Genomic DNA, 18,280 nt, shown 5'->3' with positions numbered 1-18,280 from the left:
AATTAATTAAAATTGAACTGAAAGCTTAATTTCACAAAAACATGTTGTTTTACATATTATTAAACGAATTTTAAAATATAGTTATGCATAAAATATAATAGCAGAAAAAAGTATATACAAATATATATATAAATACATATTTTTGCCAAAAAAATATAATATAATAGCCTACAATATTTTTCTTAAAGTTAAATTAATTTTAAAACAAGTGTTTGTTGTTTTTAAGTTTAAATTAATTATAAAACATAATTGCATCACTGGTTCTGGGAACTATGTGACCGAGTAGTGGCTTAACTATCGTGTTATACGTTTGCAATTTGCGGCATGGCTGGTAATAAACCTAATGAAGTAGAGGTAATTTATTTCAGTTTTTATTTATGAATTGTTTGATTATTTTAATTAGGTAGATGCGCTTTATACTTCAAATCGTTTAATAATGTTATTTATTGTAGTCGGTATTTGCGGGATCAGATGACATCTGGTGGCCTTTGGCCGCTTAGGGTTAAAGAAGTGGAAGTTATGAGTTATTTTAAAAAAAATTTGTTTAGTAGATATAAGTTTACAATTTAACCTCCTGTTTCTGAAGTTCAGTGATGTGTACCTTAATGAGTACTAACATTTTTCTTTAAAGTTGTGTACTTCCAAAACTGGTCAGTTACCGTTACTATTGTTGAGATATTGCCCCCTCAAAATGATTTAATTCTTCTGTTAACGTATTCTTATCTTTATTATATTGTTGCTCATTTCGCAATTTTTTTGAATGAAGCAACTTGTAATTTTGGATTCATTTGATTACTACATATCCTTATAAATGTAATTAAATTTATTTTTATATGTAATTTTTTTAATTAAAGAATATATTTTGAAGATTATCAGTGGTCTCCAACGTATATCGGAAAATGAATCCGGTTGTACAAATTATTATTTTTGCCTCATTTTATTTATTAAAGTAAAATTGTGGCAATTTTTAGGTTATACAGTTTTGATTAATAGTGCAATTTTCTTGTTTTTATATGTCTTTATATGTAATCCTTGTCTAATGCTATTTAGTATTGAGAAAGTCTTCCATGTATTTTATGAAGACGGCACTGATTGTGTGCTAATGAGATTGTTATGGTAAAAGGTGGGTTAAAATATTATACATTACCATATTGTCAGTTTGGATGAAGTGTCACATCTTGTATTTGACAAAATTTTAAAAGCTTGCTTGATCTTTCAAGAGCTGATTTATTAATGTTAGTACATAATATGTTAATATAATATATAGTACCTTGTATGAATCATGCCTGAAATAGTTATCCTACTCCATTGTAAAGGCTTTTATCAAGGCACCAAATTACAAAAATATAAAATAAATAGCAGTTCAGAAGTTATCAACAAAAATTATTTCAGCACATGGACTGTAAACATGTATTGATAGTAATAATTTCTATAAAAGAAATTATTTATATTTTACATAAATGGCTAAGAAGACTTTTTAAATATTTGAATAATTTGTTAAAAATAGTAACAAAAGCTTAATAAGGTTCCTTCTCATAAGGTACAGTACTGTGTTGTATACACAAAACAGTTCTGTAGTTTGAGGTTGTTGTTATTTTTATGACAAGCTCTACGTTTTATTAAGGTTCAGAGAGGTTTAACATTGAATGATTCGAGATTTCAAAGTGGATCAATTGTTTTAAAATGTGATTTATCTCAAAATTAGTTTGGTGTAGATAGGTTTTTACCTCAGAATTTAGTTGCATAGTGTATATATATTTTTAGTTCTTTGGTTAAAATTTTTAGTAATACTTAACTGTTAATCTTTATTGTGTTTAGTATGTGGGTTTCAAGATTACATACTGTCTGTGTCATTCTGTTATAATTTTCAGTTTATTAAAATTTGTTGAGGTCAGTCCATTTAAAGTGTCCCAAAAAAACATAATCTGATTACTCAATCAATTCAAAAAAAATTGAAACTTATACATACTTGTCCAACATGTTTCAGGACCTTAAAACTATTTTTTTTTTTTTTATTTAAGCAGTTTACCTGTGGTGGCCATTTGAATTTTGACAAAACGTTTTTTCATGATATTTACAAACACTAGTGACGTCTGAATTAATATGTAAAAAAAATAAGTTGCTTGTTTTCATCACCAAATTCACAGATTTTAATAAGTTTTATTTGGCACTGTACCCATACACTGTTTTATAATGTTGTTCATTCACCTAAATTCCTATGGAACATTATTCTTATATTGTTCTTTGTGAAATTGTTTGAAAATAATAACATTTAACTGATTTTAAAATTTGCAAATATAATAAGTAAAATTTATTTATTTAATAAACACTTCCAAACACAGGATGAAATTTGATGCGGTCAGTAAAGATGTGAACAGGTCACTAACTAATGTCAGACTGACAAGTCTGTAACTGCAAAGCTGAATGTTGCAACAAGCATAAATGAGCATGCAACATGAATTTTCCTGATGACTGGAAATGACTTCAAGCACCTGTTATAACATGAACACTGCAGTTGAATGGTTCAAACAAGTCTGTTTCAACTATAGTAATAAGTATGAAAATATTAAAAGTACCAAGAAGACATAAAACCCCCTTGGAGCACGTATTTAGTGAGTCAAAATGGTATTGTTTTTAACAGGTTTTTCGTGATTTTTGAAAGGTTATAACTTTTTTATTCGTACAATATGCAAGAAACCTTTTTATTTGCCCTAAACATCTACAAACACTAATTTTAGTTATAATAAAGAACAATTAGATATAACTATTACCATATTTTAAAATAAATTCTAAATTCGTGTATTTGAATCACACCTGTTGTATTCACTTTTAAATATGACAAATAAAATTAAAAGTCTGCCCTTGTATTTTTGTAATTTTTAAGAAATTTAAAAACAAAATAAGAATGTTCAAAAATTCATAACTCATTATGAAAAATAAATATAAAAATTAGGGTAAGGAGTTGTTGAGTAATAAAAACAATGGCTGGTGAAATTATAATTATAGTATTTTTACAGATATTACAAATTTTTTTTGAAGTGTTTAATTTTAATACCAAAATGAAACATTTAAACTGGTTTACAAGCATAAAAAGTACACAAAGCTAGTAAGAAAAGAAAATAAATACTTAAAAATATTGTTAATATTAACAATAATCTTAACTTTTAGTTAATTATATACAAGTATCTTATCTCTTGTTTGACTATATATACAAATTATTTTATATGATAATTTATTATATTGATATTTTCCTATTGCTATTAAATAATTATATTTTATATTCAAACTCAAGCAAGCTGGTGTTCTGTGTTAAAGATCAGTTTCATATTTATCAGTTCACTTAATTTTCAATACTACATCACAGGCCTTCTTGTTTTTCCTTTCTACATTTTCAGTTTTCCTATCATAAAGAATTGCAGTTCATACAAATATTTTAACAATTTAAAAAAAATGTTTCTAATTCTTAAACATTTATGTTTCTATAAAAAACGTAATTTCTGTACCTGGTTTTAAACCATCCATGTTTTGTATTTTGACTATCCAAATAAAACTTCAATAGGGTTTGTTGAACTTTTAATAATCATACTTAATGATGTGTCATATTTAATTCCTCGTTCTTCTTTGATATATCATTATTTTGTTTTTTTTTTACTGATGAATTAATTCACTCCAGAAGCTTACAGAGAAGCTTGTGCATGGGAAAGTGTTAATGGAAGTTTGTAGCATGTGAAGAATTTTGTGCCTGGCTAGGATTCAAACCCGGGACCTTAGGTTGAAAGCCCAAGGTGCACTACCACTCCCCCACAGAGATTGGCTTTATTCTTAATTATTATTTGCTCTTTGCAATAAATTCATGCTATTCAGAATTTCAGCTCTGTCGGTTTCTGTAAAAAAAAAGTATCATTAGTGAATCTTAACATTTTTAGGAAAAATTAATGATTATTACTAACTATGATCAAACAGTTTAAGAGGAATATGAGTTGGCTGGTGCTGGTTTGTAAAAATTGTCTCAGTGTTTCATACTTCCCTTACACAGAGGTATCTGCTTTACCAGAATGTTTTGTAGCAGTTAAAGTTAAAACATGATTAAAACATATAAAGAGGTGGTATGTGAATTATTCATTTTATGAATCGTTCATAAATGTATACTTCAGCAAACTGCCACAATTTAAAAACAGCAGAATTGTTATGTTATATTACTGATATGGTTATTATATATTATATATATATATATATATATATATATATATATATATATATGGTAGTATCTTCCTCAGAACGTACTAGTGAAGTTGGAATCTGTGCAGAAAAGAAATAAAGTAACGGGAAAAATTAATTTTAATTAATAATTAATTTGTTTTTATAAATAATGAGATAGTACTTAATAAAAAAAAATGACCCTTTTAGAACAAAGATTTACATGTTATATGCTGTTTACTCTAACCAGTTTTTCTTTTTCTGTTATTCTGCTATCTGTATAATAAATAGAACATGTATATGCTGTTATATGTAGATAACGATTTTTATTTACAAACATGATATAATACAAACTATCAAAGATTTACTTATGTTATTTAATATAGCTACATAAATTATTATTGAGATTTCATTTTTCAACTGAAATATGTTATCTTTAGAAGTAAATAAAGATTTATAGTAGTACATGTATTTATATTTGTAGTATAAATATTTATGAGCACATATATATTATTTATAAAAATAGTTAAAAATGTACAAGTGAAAATGCACTCTGCAAGAATAAATTAAATTCATAAATTTTTTCTCAGGATTTATTATATAGTAAACATTTCTTGGAATAATTAAATTAAATTTTAAACGATTAAAAATAGTTTGATATATTGATGACATGTCATACTTAATAAAACTGACAATTTTTAAATTGATTATGGTAACTTGATTTTAATTGAGCATTTTGCAAATTATACTGTGTCTGAGCTATCTGTAGCTCTGTAAAAAAGCTTTTCCAAAGACTGCTTTTGAGAGTAATGAGAGAGTATTGTAGTTTTGAGGTTTGAGTTGAATTTTGAAGTTTATTATATTTGAATATGTACGAGTATTGCCCTTTATTTGAATTTCTATATATTACATTGCTATATTTGTATGTTGTTGTTAGTGTTTAACAATCAAATTTCATGTTAAGCAGCACACACAAATATTAACAATAACATGGAAAATACAAACTAGGCACATTTGAGCAATTCAGTACACTAAAGCATGTATGAATAATATTCCAAATGGACAAAGCAGAATTGAAAGATATAGATTTTGGATACTTGTAAAAGTCTGCCCTCCCGGTCAAGTCTGAAGCAGTTTTATGTAAAGTGATAGGTGGCTGAAATAAGGGCTTTTGTAACTTTCAACCAAAAATGAAGTGTCAATTTTAAAAAGTTTCCTATTTAAAATAATTGAATAACACTAAATTGATTTGAAAAAAAATCAGAAACAAAATCCATTGTAATGTAGCAAAAATGATTTGTGATAGTATAAGTTTAAAAACTGATAACGCTATTGTTCGCCCACAATAAGAAAGTGCTCTAAAGAATGCAGTAGTGGCAAGCTACTATCGTGTGTGTAAGAGAGACATTACATTCATGTGTGTGAGAGAGATAGACAAAAAGCACTACTACTTTCCTCCTCTGAATATGCCTCATACTGCAACTCAAATCTTGTACTGGCTAAACAGTACATTGAAGTTTAAAATGTGCATGGGCAAAGTCAGATCCAAAATAATAGTTTATTGATAAAGTAATCATTTTTTTATTATTTAAACAAACTCATTGAGATTCTGAACTGCTTAACTGTTTGCTGTTGTTTACAGGATGTGGACAAAAATGAAAATGCTGTGGAGACAACAACATCTGAATCATCAAATGCACTGACTGCAGCTTCAACAAATTCTGCTGTTGAATTAGTGCCAGAACTGAATATTAAACATCCTTTACACAATACTTGGACATTATGGTATTATGAGAATGACAGGAAAAAAACATGGGAGAAGAACCAATGTGAAATAACTAGTTTTGATACAGTAGAGGATTTCTGGAGGTTAGTGATAAACTTTTATTTTTTCTTACCCATTGTTGGATTCAGTTAAATTTCTTGTTACATTTCTTTTTAATAAAAAAAAATTAACAAATAATTAAATGATAAAATAATTTTGGTAATTGTTTGAAGGCCAAGGGAAGGAAATTTCAGGCACCCAGGCACTGGGATAACTTGATTTACAGACTGTTTCCAAGATTAGTTAATTGATATTCCTCTTCCATTTTCTTCCTTGGTACTTAAGCATTTTGAGTAGAAGCATCGGGTACAAAAGTGCCAACACATAATATGGTTATCATTTATCTTGAATTTCACAATGTTCTTATTGCCCTTAGTGTGATTTTCTTATGATTGGTCGTGCTATTATTTTTTTTTTCATTCCAACGTATTGTTTATATTACATAGCAATCTGTAGATGTTGAGAGAGCATCCTTAAGTTTTTTTTCTTTTTCAGTTTATTTAATCATATTAAAGCTGCTAGTGAATTGAGGCAAGGATGTGATTATTCACTATTCAAGAAAGGTATTCGTCCCATGTGGGAAGATGAAGCAAATAAGCAGGGTGGTCGTTGGTTAATTAGTCTTGAAAAGAAACAACGAGACAACGATTTAGATGAATTTTGGTTGGAAATTGTAAGTATTGAGTTTCATATAGAAACGTAAGTTATCCAGTTTTAATGGCGATTCTTTGCATAAATAAAATTATGCATTCATAGAAATTTAAATTGGGATTTGATTGATTTATGTGTTGATTGTAATTTAATTCATATTTTTGGGGTTGTAGATTGAATATTTAGACTGTAGATTATTAGGAATGAGAAGAGGACCAATGTTTTAACTTATAATTTACTGCTCCCCATATTTGTTACTCTATTACACTAAATTGTTTCAGTTTTATTGAAGAGTTACAAAAGAAGGTTTAGCATTCATCTTCATGAACAAGAGATATGTAGTTCTTGAGACACGGCCTGGTCAGTCTCTTTTAATTTAATGTTAATTATCTCTTTGGTTACCATCTGCTGCAGTGCGTAAAGGTCTGAAATAAAGTTATACAAGATATTTGATGGCCAGTAGAATATTATATGGATCAATCAATAAATTTGCCAACGTTTCCTGTTGATTGAATGTGCTCACATTTCTGTAACATAGACATTACACTACTTTTTGAAATTAATTAAATAAAAGTTTAATTGAACTTGTAGATTTGACGCCTGACCAACATCAAAAAGGAAATAACTGTTGGCAGCAACAGGTTAAACCTTCTTTTACTTTTACCTTTTTAAAACCCTTAAACCTTTTAAATCTTTTTTTTTTTGTATTAAATGGTTTCTTTTTTATAGTTTGTACTATTTTTTTTTTCATTCTATTTAGTTATAATCTGTTTTCTTAATAATATTTTGTTTTATTTATTTATTTATTTTTTTCATTAAGATGCTGTGTATGATTGGAGAAGCATTTGATGACTATAGTGATGAAATTTGTGGAGCCGTTGTTAATGTTAGGTCGAAAGGTGACAAAATTGGTGTTTGGACAGCTGATGCAGTTAAAGGCAAAGGTGAAGGAGTAATTGCTATTGGGTAAGTATACGTTGAACTGATTTTTGTAGATTTCAGATATGTTATAAAAAATTTGTTTTTCTTTTATATCTTTGAACATTTTGAAATCATTAATTTTACATTTGTTAAAATTCTTATGCAAGTTACCCTTCAATTTTTGCTTGATTGATTTTTGCAGTATCATATTTTTTATTATCATTTTGCACATAATATATAAAGTATAATTGGATAAGAAATTATATCAGTGGTTTAATTTTTTATGTAGGATTTTTATATAGTTGCTTTGTTCATGCGCCTAAATTTTTTTTGTAGTTGAGAAACATTACTGTTATGTTTATTATATGAGGGATGTTATTATTATATGAGAGAACAGAAAAAGGAAAATTTAAGATCAATTAACACATTCAAAATGCGCAATTAAAGCATGTAGACTGAGAATCAGTGCAAAAACGTAGTTGTAATGTTTGTTAAAAGAGGAAAAAATTATTTTTTTTTTTTTTTGTCTTCAGTCATTTGACTGGTTTGATGCAGCTCTCCAAGATTCCCTATCTAGTGCTAGTCGTTTCATTTCAGTATACCCTCTACATCCTACATCCCCAACAATTTGTTTTACATACTCCAAACGTGGCCTGCCTACACAATTTTTCCCTTCTACCTGTCCTTCCAATATTAAAGCGACTATTCCAGGATGCCTTAGTATGTGGCCTATAAGTCTGTCTCTTCTTTTAACTATATTTTTCCAAATGCTACTTTCTTCATCTATTTGCCGCAATACCTCTTCATTTGTCACTTTATCCACCCATCTGATTTTTAACATTCTCCTATAGCACCACATTTCAAAAGCTTCTAATCTTTTCTTCTCAGATACTCCGATTGTCCAAGTTTCACTTCCATATAAAGCGACACTCCAAACATACACTTTCAAAAATCTTTTCCTGACATTTAAATTCATTTTTGATGTAAACAAATTATATTTCTTACTGAAGGCTCGTTTAGCTTATGCTATTCGGCATTTTATATCGCTCCTGCTTCGTCCATCTTTAGTAATTTTACTTCCCAAATAACAAAATTCTTCTACCTCCATAATCTTTCATTACTTTTGTTTTGTTCTTGTTTATTTTCATGCGATAGTTTTTGCGTAGGACTTCATCTATGCCGTTCATTGTTTCTTCTAAATCCTTTTTACTCTCGGCTAGAATTACTATATCATCAGCAAATCGTAGCATCTTTATCTTTTCACCTTGTACTGTTACTCCGAATCTAAATTGTTCTTTAACATCATTAACTGCTAGAAAAAATTATACAAAATCTTAATTGTGAATGAATTAAATAGTTAATTTATATATATATAAATAACATGATTACACAGAATAATCAGCCATTCTAGGAAACTAACCAAATAAGAAATTTTTTATTTGGGTAGAAGTGGAAGTATCATTGAATATAAAAAACATTGCATTGGAATGCATACATAATATATACAGAAACATTCTGACTAGAAACTAGAAAAAACCTAAACACTTCAGGCAGCAGAGGTAACGTTTTTAAGAACAGTGGTACAGTGAACAAGAGGTAGACTGTGTAATGGATAAATAAGATAGAATTCAAGAATTTTAAAACCACCTGCATTAGATCATATTAGGAATGTTAAGGAAAGATGTACATTTGCTGAGAATTTCAGAGAAAGACATAGTGAATGTTTGATTTGGTTTGGAAAGAAATGGTTTAAAAAGAAAACAATAAAAAGGGGTCGGGAAGGTTCAGGAAAATATTTTAGCAGTGAAGAGATGTAGACCTTATTAAATATAATTAGATGAAAGTGATGAATAGAAATAGGAAAGGTGGTCACACGCAAGAAATTGAAACTGATCATGAATAAAGTCAGGAATAAATCTGAATCATCCATTCTATTGAGTTGTTGAAGTAAAGATTGTCTGCACTCACGATGGTAGGAGTCAGCTTATAACAGTGTTAGTTGATGTTCGTTTTCATGGTGGAAGGAGGGAGGGTTCCTACTTTAAATCCATAATAACAGCTTTGATCTTAGCTCCATTCTGGAGTAGATTCTGTTTAAAGATGAAGTTTTTCTAGTAGTTCAAGTAGATTATTTGTTTATTCTGAAAAAAAATTTATTTTATAACTAAATTTCAATACCTTTCATTTCAGTTAAATAATAAGTTAAAAAAATTTAATTTTAAATTACTACTTAATGCTACCAAATTATATTTTAAAAATGGCTAAAACTGTTTTTTTAAAATCTCAAAAAATATAAAATTCAATAACTAAACCTCCCAAATTGGCTAAATTGTTATTTTTTATATCCACAGATGTTGAGTTTAACCATTTGCTGTCTTATCTATATTTCTTCTCAATAGTAAGTATTGGATTTGGAGTGAGGGAAGTTCCTATATTACATTATGCAAATGCCTAAGCTTCAAAATCAGGTTGATTTCTTGGTCCCAAAATTGTATTGTATTTTATCAAATTTGAAAATCCATTTCCAAAACATTTATCCTCAAACCTAGCCGCACGTAATCTGATAAGTCTGTGACTACCATTAAGAGTTTAAAACTGAAAAAAATGTAAAATGTACAAAAAGTTTTAAACCATATAAAATTGGAACACGCTTCATTTCCAATGAAGAGTCAATTGTGATTACTTAGTATATAAATATGCTAAACAATATGAGGGATTTGTGAAATATGTATTACCACTTAAACTTCTGACAACTAACTTTGCACTTTTTATCTGTTAATAATTATTAAAAATATTGTATTTTACAGGAAAAAACTTAAAGAACGTTTGAAAATAACAAATCAAACAATTGGTTATCAGATACATAGAGATACGATGGTGAAGGCTGGATCAATAACTAAAAACACTTACACTGTATAACGTTGTGTTAATTTAATAAATTTAGTTTATTAAATAATTTTCTTTTTGTGTTTTTATGCTACAAGTTTCTTTAAAAAAAAGACTTAATTTAACAATTATTATAATTATGGAAAAAAGTATATATATAAATGTTTAAAAAGGAAATGAAAAATAAAAAAAAACTTTGTAAACTTGTGAAAGTGCTCAAGTAAATCAATTTATTTGTTGGAATTCTCTTCACTATTTATTTATGCATGATTTTCTTAAACAATTGTACCATTAAAAATAAACATAAAAAATGTATCAGTTAATTTTTCATTAATTCACTGTGTAATGAATGTCAACATATTTTTTTTTGTTTGATTAACGTATGGATATTTTGTTTATTTGGTGTTAAAAATAAATATGTCTGAATAGGTATAATTATTGTATTAAAGATATACTCCAAATTTTAGTTCTTATTATTACTTTTTATAAATAAATAATTACATTTTATATATTATGTATATATATATATTTATCATTTATCTACTACATACAGTAAGTATATTGTGTATTTTGTAGAAACGCTCTGTAATGCAGATATTATTTAAGGAAGTTTTTTTTATTTTGTGTATTAAGTTGTTCTAAGTAATTTTTTCTTTTGTTAAATAGTTTTATTTTTAGTTACTGCATTAACTATTATTTATATTTATTGGTTTATCAGCTAATTTAATTTTGCTCATAGTTTTTTACAGTGATTTGTTACTTTTATTTAGAATGGTTGATAATCGACTAAAATAATTATTAATCTTCGTTGTGAAAATTTGTATCTTTTTTAATTGATTTCTATTTTTTTAAATGAAATGTACAAAAGAGATATCTGCTTATAAAGTTTTAATATTTAAATATTTTCATATTGCTTTCTGTTTTGTTACTGTTGATTAGCTTGTTGCAATAAAGTGTGTAAAATATACAGTATACTCGTTTATCAGACCCTTGTGCATCCAGGTTTATTACCATTTATTTGGTGACCGTATGGTTTTTGCAGTTTGAAATAACATTTTACAATGTTATAAAAATATTCATGGTACTATAGTCCACAAAAGACCTTTGGTTCCTCAACAATAAACAAGTCAGTTAAATAGTGAATTAAATGTTAAATACTCAGTCAAATTCCAAACTGCCACAGACATCTAATATGAGATAATTAATCGATCATTTAATAAATTTGGATCAAATTTAGTGCAATGAAGAGCAGAGTACCGAGACGAAATCAGTGAGGAAATTTTTTTTCATTCAACAAGAATGTTGAAACTAAAAAGACAAGCTTGCAATAATCCCCCACCCCACCCTAATCCGTATTCCATGATCCTTCTATTGAACCTATTGTAGATTTTTTAATATTTATATATAAGATCAAGTGTACTAAGATTCATTTTAAAAAGAAATATTATTATAGCCCACGTTGTGATGTTTGGTAGATTTATATATAACCCAATCCAATTTTTTTTTTTTGTCCAAAGTAAATTGATTTATTCTTGTGTGCAGTAAAATGATCTACTCATAGGATATTGTATTGGGGATTAAAACAAATACTGCAGGATGTAATGTAATGTTAAGTGTTAGTACCATTACATCTCAAGCTTCTTATTTTAAAATTTTGTGTATGCTGTGTAATTAATTCAGATAAACACAAAAATTCATTTACATTGAGGATGATGATTCAGTGGAATCAACAATAGACATTTATCAGCTGTGGTCTGTCCACTTTTATAACGTTGTTGTTTTACATGTCAGAACTTTAAAAAGAGGTGAAATCAAATCACATTTTCTTTATTCTTTGATCTGTATGTTTCCATTATTCATACACCTGAATTTAGTTAACTAATTACTCGATTGCTTGTATTATGTATTTGCATGAGGTGTCTTTAGCCCAACTGCAACAAAATACTGTATGATTTAGATGTGCATTCTAATTCTATTAAACCACATTCAGAATTATTGCACTACTATTAAAAGATATTGTAAATTTTCCATATTTTTTTTAGTTATACATTTTTTAAAACAATACTTTTCATACAGTGTATTTTTATAATCATGTGCTTTTATAATTAATAAAAGTGTTTTAACTTTTCCTACACCTCTTATTATTTGCCTCCCTTTATATTTTTACCCCTGATATTATCAGCACATTTGCAACTAAATAAAAAATGGTATTATTACCTTCTTGTTTCATATCATATTATATACGTATTATAATATTTTTTTTTAGAGATATTCATTCGTTTTCTATTTTGTTAATTGTACTTTAGAAAAACATCTTTCTTAATATTTGTGCCGAGCAATTGTTATTTATATGCTAATTAGCTTAACTTAAAATTTTTTTTATTGAGATAATTTTGATGTACAATCAGATAATCGGGATTTTACTGTATATAAAACTTTATTGTATTCATACCACCTATTTTTCAACTGCAAATTAAATTCATTTGCTTTGCCAACGAGTTAATCAACTGATACTAGTAAAGTCAAATGCTTACAAGTAGCTGGCAATATAACAGTTAATTTGCTGTCTAATAATTCTAACTGGAAGAGTTATTTTTTTTTATTAATTTTATATTTTTCTTCTAAACACATTCTAATTATCTGAAGTTTAATTGTAAATAAACGAGTTTTATTTGTTATTTATGTATTCAATTTAAGGATAAAACCTGAACTCATTTTGGTGGGGAACACATGTTGATCATTACCTTCAAATGAAAAATGTAATTTTTATTAAAAAAAATAAGCCTTGTTAATAATATTACACTTAAGAATTTTTATAATGTTGCATGCTTCCTTTTCAGTGTTTTAAGATCAAGTGATAGATGCATAACATAACTAACCAAATTATCATCAGTTTTACTCTTATCATTTTTGTTTACCAATTAATAGTTGTTGCTAGATTGTAAGTAACATTTCATTGTTAATTGTTTTATATTTGGCCATTTTATTTTTGTCAGTATGTCAGATATTCCAGATTATCATACAGCTTGTTTATTGCTGTTTAGTTGATCAAGTTTACCTGCAAAAAAAAAACTTATTTAATAATAACTATAATGATTATTATTTTATTTGATTTTTACTCTTTTTCGATACAAACAACTTAATGATATTGAAAAAAATGTCTGCATTCATTAACAATTACTAATTGTGACAGTGAACATTGGATTTAAACAAATGATTTGTACTTTAGTTGTATTATCTAGGTATTGATTATAAAATGTCAGATGAACAAATTAGAAAAAATTACTTGTGGCCCAAAATTCACTCACTAGATTTACAATATTTTATGTAGTTACCAATAAATAAAAATCTAAACAAATGATTATCTCCAGTCAATTTAAATTAAAACTGTCAATCAAAATATGATGTAGCTGTACATAAAATCAAAATTTTACCCTATAGGATGTAACATTTATTTTTAAATGTGCGTCATTTAGAAAAAAAAATTATAAAATAAAACACTTTAATATCCAAACACTTTTAACACAATTTTTTTTTCTTGTAGATAACAACCTTAAATTAGCTTTAGATAATTGTACTATTATCAGTATAGATAAACTAGTACAATGAACCACTATCACTTATATATAGTTACATAAGCAACAAAGGTAATAGTAACAAAGATATCTACAGTGAAGTTCTTCATTTTCTCACTCCTTGTTTTCTTCCAACCAGTAGAATTTGACAGAAACTTGCTATTTTGTTCAGTGTCACTTCTTTCTGAATTATGATAAAATATTTTTGACAAAAAACAAAATTTTTAAAGTTAAAGAAATTAACATCAATTATGGGCCTTTTTCATCAACTTTGTAATTTGTGACATATATGTATATTTTAAAAAGAGAAACAGGAAACCACTTCACTCCCTACTCCTCTGACTCTGTATCAGATTGCCTTTAATCATTATGGCTACATTAAATGCAGTGGAACCTCTTTAATCCTAAACTAAGGAAATTGTTTTGTCTGGGTGTTTAAAAAGAGCAAATTGCAAAACAGTAGAGGAGGATGTGCCTAAGTTCGTGTTTTGATAAATCAACTAGTAGCTGTCCTGTCATAGTGCTCACAATATTCCTTTTGACAAATATTGTTAGCATGCATTTTATTTTTTTTAAATGGAGGGGTGAAAATAGTCAGAAGTTCATCAAGCAGCAGCAGTGACAGATGTTGAGTTTGGAGATTAAGTAAATAATCTACAGTTTTAAATGAAGAACAACTTGAAAATTTTCATGACTTTACATTCAAAGAAAAATTTCATGTTAGTAGACTGTTGATAGAATACTTTAGAGGAATGCAATGTGAAACAAGATGCGATTTTGCACTACAAGCAATAGAAGAAATTCTATGCATATTGGTTTGAAAGTGGAACTCATTATGTTGGCAATAAACTGTATAAAGGCAGTAAATTTTCCTAGAGGTTCTGAAAATGATGACATTGGAAAATTTAGACATGACAACTACCTGCTTGTATTATCATTTTATTTGTTCATAATTTACAGAAATATTATTAGAAATTTAGTAAGAATGAAGCAGAAAATGGAAACTTTGAAGTAATTGATATTACTGTACAAGATATACAGTACAGTTTGAAAATTAAAAGTTACTTTTTCCACCAGCCTTAATGGCGTTACTATATAAATTAAGGATGTAAAAATAATTATAAATAACAAAAAAAAACTTGATTCTTTATTTTATAAAATATAAGATTTAAAAAAAAATTGTCCTAAATCTCAGTTAATAATGAATACATATGTGAATTCAGAATATTATTGAAGTTCTTCATTTTCTCACTCCTTGTTTTCCAACCAGTAGAATTTGACAGAAACTTGCTATTTTGTTCAGTGTCACTTCTTTCTGAATTATGATCAGATGTGAATTATTAAATATGTATTTTTTACCGCCACCTGATCTGGTTCTTTATCTTCTATCCTGAAAAAATAGAGTTAAACTGAAAAACTGCTGACATGTAGGCCTATTGTGTTGAGGCCTATTGTGTTATCTAATGTGTTGAGGCCAACTTACCGATGGGTACGTAAAAAAAAAGTAATGGACAAAGTTTCTGTTTATGGCAGATCAGGTGTCGTCCAATTTATATGCATGGCATTTTTCCTGATGTGATGAGTATGCAGGTTGTAAAGTGGATTTCCCTCAATATTACTTATTTTTCTGTACATTGTGCTTTTTAAATGTCTGCTCCAGGTACAAAGCTGCTATCTGAATGTATGATGCAAGCTAAAAGGATAGCAGAAATTCTGTTTCCCCTTAATAACTCCATCAAATACTACCTTTAGAATATATTTTTTTTATTATGAAGGTAGATGGGAGTAAATAATTCTAGTTCAAAGCACATGATATAAAAATACTCTGCTTACTACTGTAAGCTATAACAATACTCCTCATAATATACATAATGTATGATGCAAGCTAAAAGGATGGCAGAAATCCTGTTTCCCCTTAATAACTCCATCAAATACTAGCTTTAGAGCCTGGCACGTTCTAAAAATCAGAAGCAATAATATCTACAAAATGGATTTATGAAGAGGTGCCCGTCGTCATTATGAGAATCGAATATTCAATTGTCCAAAAAAAAGGTTGATTTGAGTTAACAGTTGATAGCACAAACTAAGTCCTGATAGAATTTGGACAAAAATTATATGAATGTATGAGTATAAAAAGTTTTATATAAAAATTTTTCTTTTAAGTGAATAAAATACTATAAATTTGAAAATTAGTTTTGGTTAAAACATTATTGTTCAAATCTTCAAAAATTACTAAAAAAAAATAAAACTTAAAAGACAGATGATTAGAAAATAATTTCTGTATAACTTATTAAGTTGTACCTCTTAAATTCTTTGATTCTTCTCATCTTTGTTACTTAAAGTGACTGACTGTTTAACTTCTTCAGCTATATCATACATAAGATTTTCAGAACAGTAATTCTTTCATTAAATTTAAAACGGAAATTTTCTAATCTACCTTTTCACAGTTAAGACTACAAAAAAGTTAGCTTAGATATAATACTTTTTTTTTTTAATTTTTGACAATTGTGACTTATGAAACAGTGGTTTGTAAATTAAATACATTGAAGAATACAATTAAATCATAAATCAAGATCTCCGATGGTTTCACAATACCTGAAATAGCATCCTGTAAATTTAGCATTGCCAATTAAGGATAAAATGCTAAAGGGTAACGACATAAATTAAAAATTTAAGAAGCTTGTTCACTAAAAAAGTTAACATTAACATTTACTAGTGAGTGATAGCTGTTGGTGTCTAACATAATTTAACTGATTATTTTGTCTATTTTATAAAATTGTATGCTCAAATCATATTTCTTCTAGCTAAATTAGGAAAACTATACCTCCTTGATTAGCTTCCAAACACATTTCACTGTTGGAAGATGATGTAGTATTCCCAATAAAGGAGTACTGCTCTTTGGTAACATTTTAGTTCTAACCTTCATTTCAACCACATTACATTATCTTTTAATATGACTAAATGCTATCAGATTTTCTTTCACATTTTTCATCCTCTGTTATTGCACAATTATAGATTGACTACAATATATTGTAGTTGTATTTTCTGAAATTGCCTCTTTTTATTTTCAATCAATTAAATTTTAACTTTGTAAATTTATTTTTATTTTATTTTATTTATTTATTTATTTTTATTTTTTATTGCAATATTTACACCGTGTTATTACATCATTTGTATAAATTTGCCTAATATTATATTATGTGAATATTCATAAAAAAAACCCAGCATAAGACCAGAAAATATACTAGTGTAGAAGAGTCTATTCACAGATGTACAGTATAAAGTGAAATCTAATTTAATAGGGATCTAGAAGTTTTACTGTAAAAAAAAATTTAGTATAAATTTAATGATAAATTTGTAAATTATTACTGTAGTTTAGAGTTCAAAAAATAGTTTTTTCAGTTTTTAAAATTTGTATTTACTTATGGAAATTTGTATTTAGTTATTTCTTTAACGCATCCACATGTCTTCATATTATATCTTAAAGTTTTTTTTACATTTTATCATCACCATAAAAGGTTTTGTATAAGTATATTAGGTGTTAAGGGCAGCAGCATATAACAGTCTCTAGTTTACTTTGAAGACTCCTGTTAATAAATTATTTTAACAAACGTTAGGTTTGTCTTAATTAATTATGCTGTTATTTGTACATTGTATTAATGATGACTTAATGATATATTTATGTATAATAAATTTTTTTTTTATTTACAATTTTGTAATGTTTTAACACAAGTCTTGTATAGTTTTATCAGTCATCAGTTTATTTTAAACTGCAGATAAAGAAATAAAATGCTCTATGATTATTAGTTTTAGCTATTTATTTAAACCTGTCGTAAAAGTTTAGATCATTTTCCTCTTCATCAATAATATTTTATATTGTTATGCTTCATATATTATTTATTTTGAACAAATAATTGCATTGAAACAAAAAATTTAAAAGAGATTCATTCAGTCTTGAAAATACTCAGAAAGCTAAATTGTCTGTGACTGATGTTGAGTACCACTTAATAAATAACATCATTATAAATCATGTATAAAAATATTAAACTTATTCAGGTGTAAAAACTTATGAAAGTAATAAAATATTGGTTCGATAAAAACAACTATCATGTTCATTAAATAAATTAAACTTTAATGTAACATGCTTAAAAATAAAAGTAAAACATTAAAGAAAATATCAAACTTATGGAAAATATCTTGCTGGTGAAGATATAACTCACATTCC

General features: G+C 27.1%; 2 protein-coding genes across 6 annotated transcripts in view; one reads left to right on the top strand and one right to left on the bottom strand.

Annotated features, from left to right (window-relative positions):
• Nucleotides 1-262: 262 nt before the first annotated feature.
• Nucleotides 263-17,861, top strand: eIF4E1 (eukaryotic translation initiation factor 4E1). Its single transcript, XM_075376312.1, has 5 exons — nucleotides 263-354; nucleotides 5,840-6,066; nucleotides 6,518-6,695; nucleotides 7,494-7,639; nucleotides 10,402-17,861. The coding sequence occupies exons 1-5, from the start codon at nucleotides 325-327 to the stop codon at nucleotides 10,511-10,513; spliced, it is 693 nt and encodes a 230-aa protein (XP_075232427.1). The 5' UTR covers nucleotides 263-324; the 3' UTR covers nucleotides 10,514-17,861.
• Nucleotides 12,954-18,280, bottom strand: part of Fadd (fas-associated death domain protein) — a 33,346-nt gene continuing 28,019 nt past the window's right edge. For 2 of the 5 annotated variants that reach the window (XM_075376311.1, XM_075376308.1), the window contains one exon: nucleotides 12,954-13,538. The gene's annotated coding sequence lies outside the window, so the exon portion shown is untranslated. Of the gene's footprint in view, nucleotides 13,539-15,308; nucleotides 15,446-18,280 lie in introns of those variants that run through there. The other 3 variants (XM_075376309.1, XM_075376306.1, XM_075376310.1) reach the window with 2 other exon arrangements.

The sequence above is a fragment of the Lycorma delicatula genome, chromosome 10 (genome assembly GCF_047948215.1).
Source record: "Lycorma delicatula isolate Av1 chromosome 10, ASM4794821v1, whole genome shotgun sequence".
In the NCBI taxonomy this organism is placed as follows: domain Eukaryota; kingdom Metazoa; phylum Arthropoda; class Insecta; order Hemiptera; family Fulgoridae; genus Lycorma; species Lycorma delicatula.
This window is presented reverse-complemented; position numbering and strand designations above follow the sequence as displayed.

Excerpts from the sequence above, each read along its gene's own strand:
- eIF4E1 (XM_075376312.1), top strand. The coding sequence starts at position 325 with ATGGCTGGTAATAAACCTAATGAAGTAGAG. Across the intron at positions 6,067-6,517 it reads ACAGTAGAGGATTTCTGGAG|TTTATTTAATCATATTAAAG; the intron begins GTTAGTGATAAA and ends TTTCTTTTTCAG. Across the intron at positions 6,696-7,493 it reads ATGAATTTTGGTTGGAAATT|ATGCTGTGTATGATTGGAGA; the intron begins GTAAGTATTGAG and ends TTTTTCATTAAG.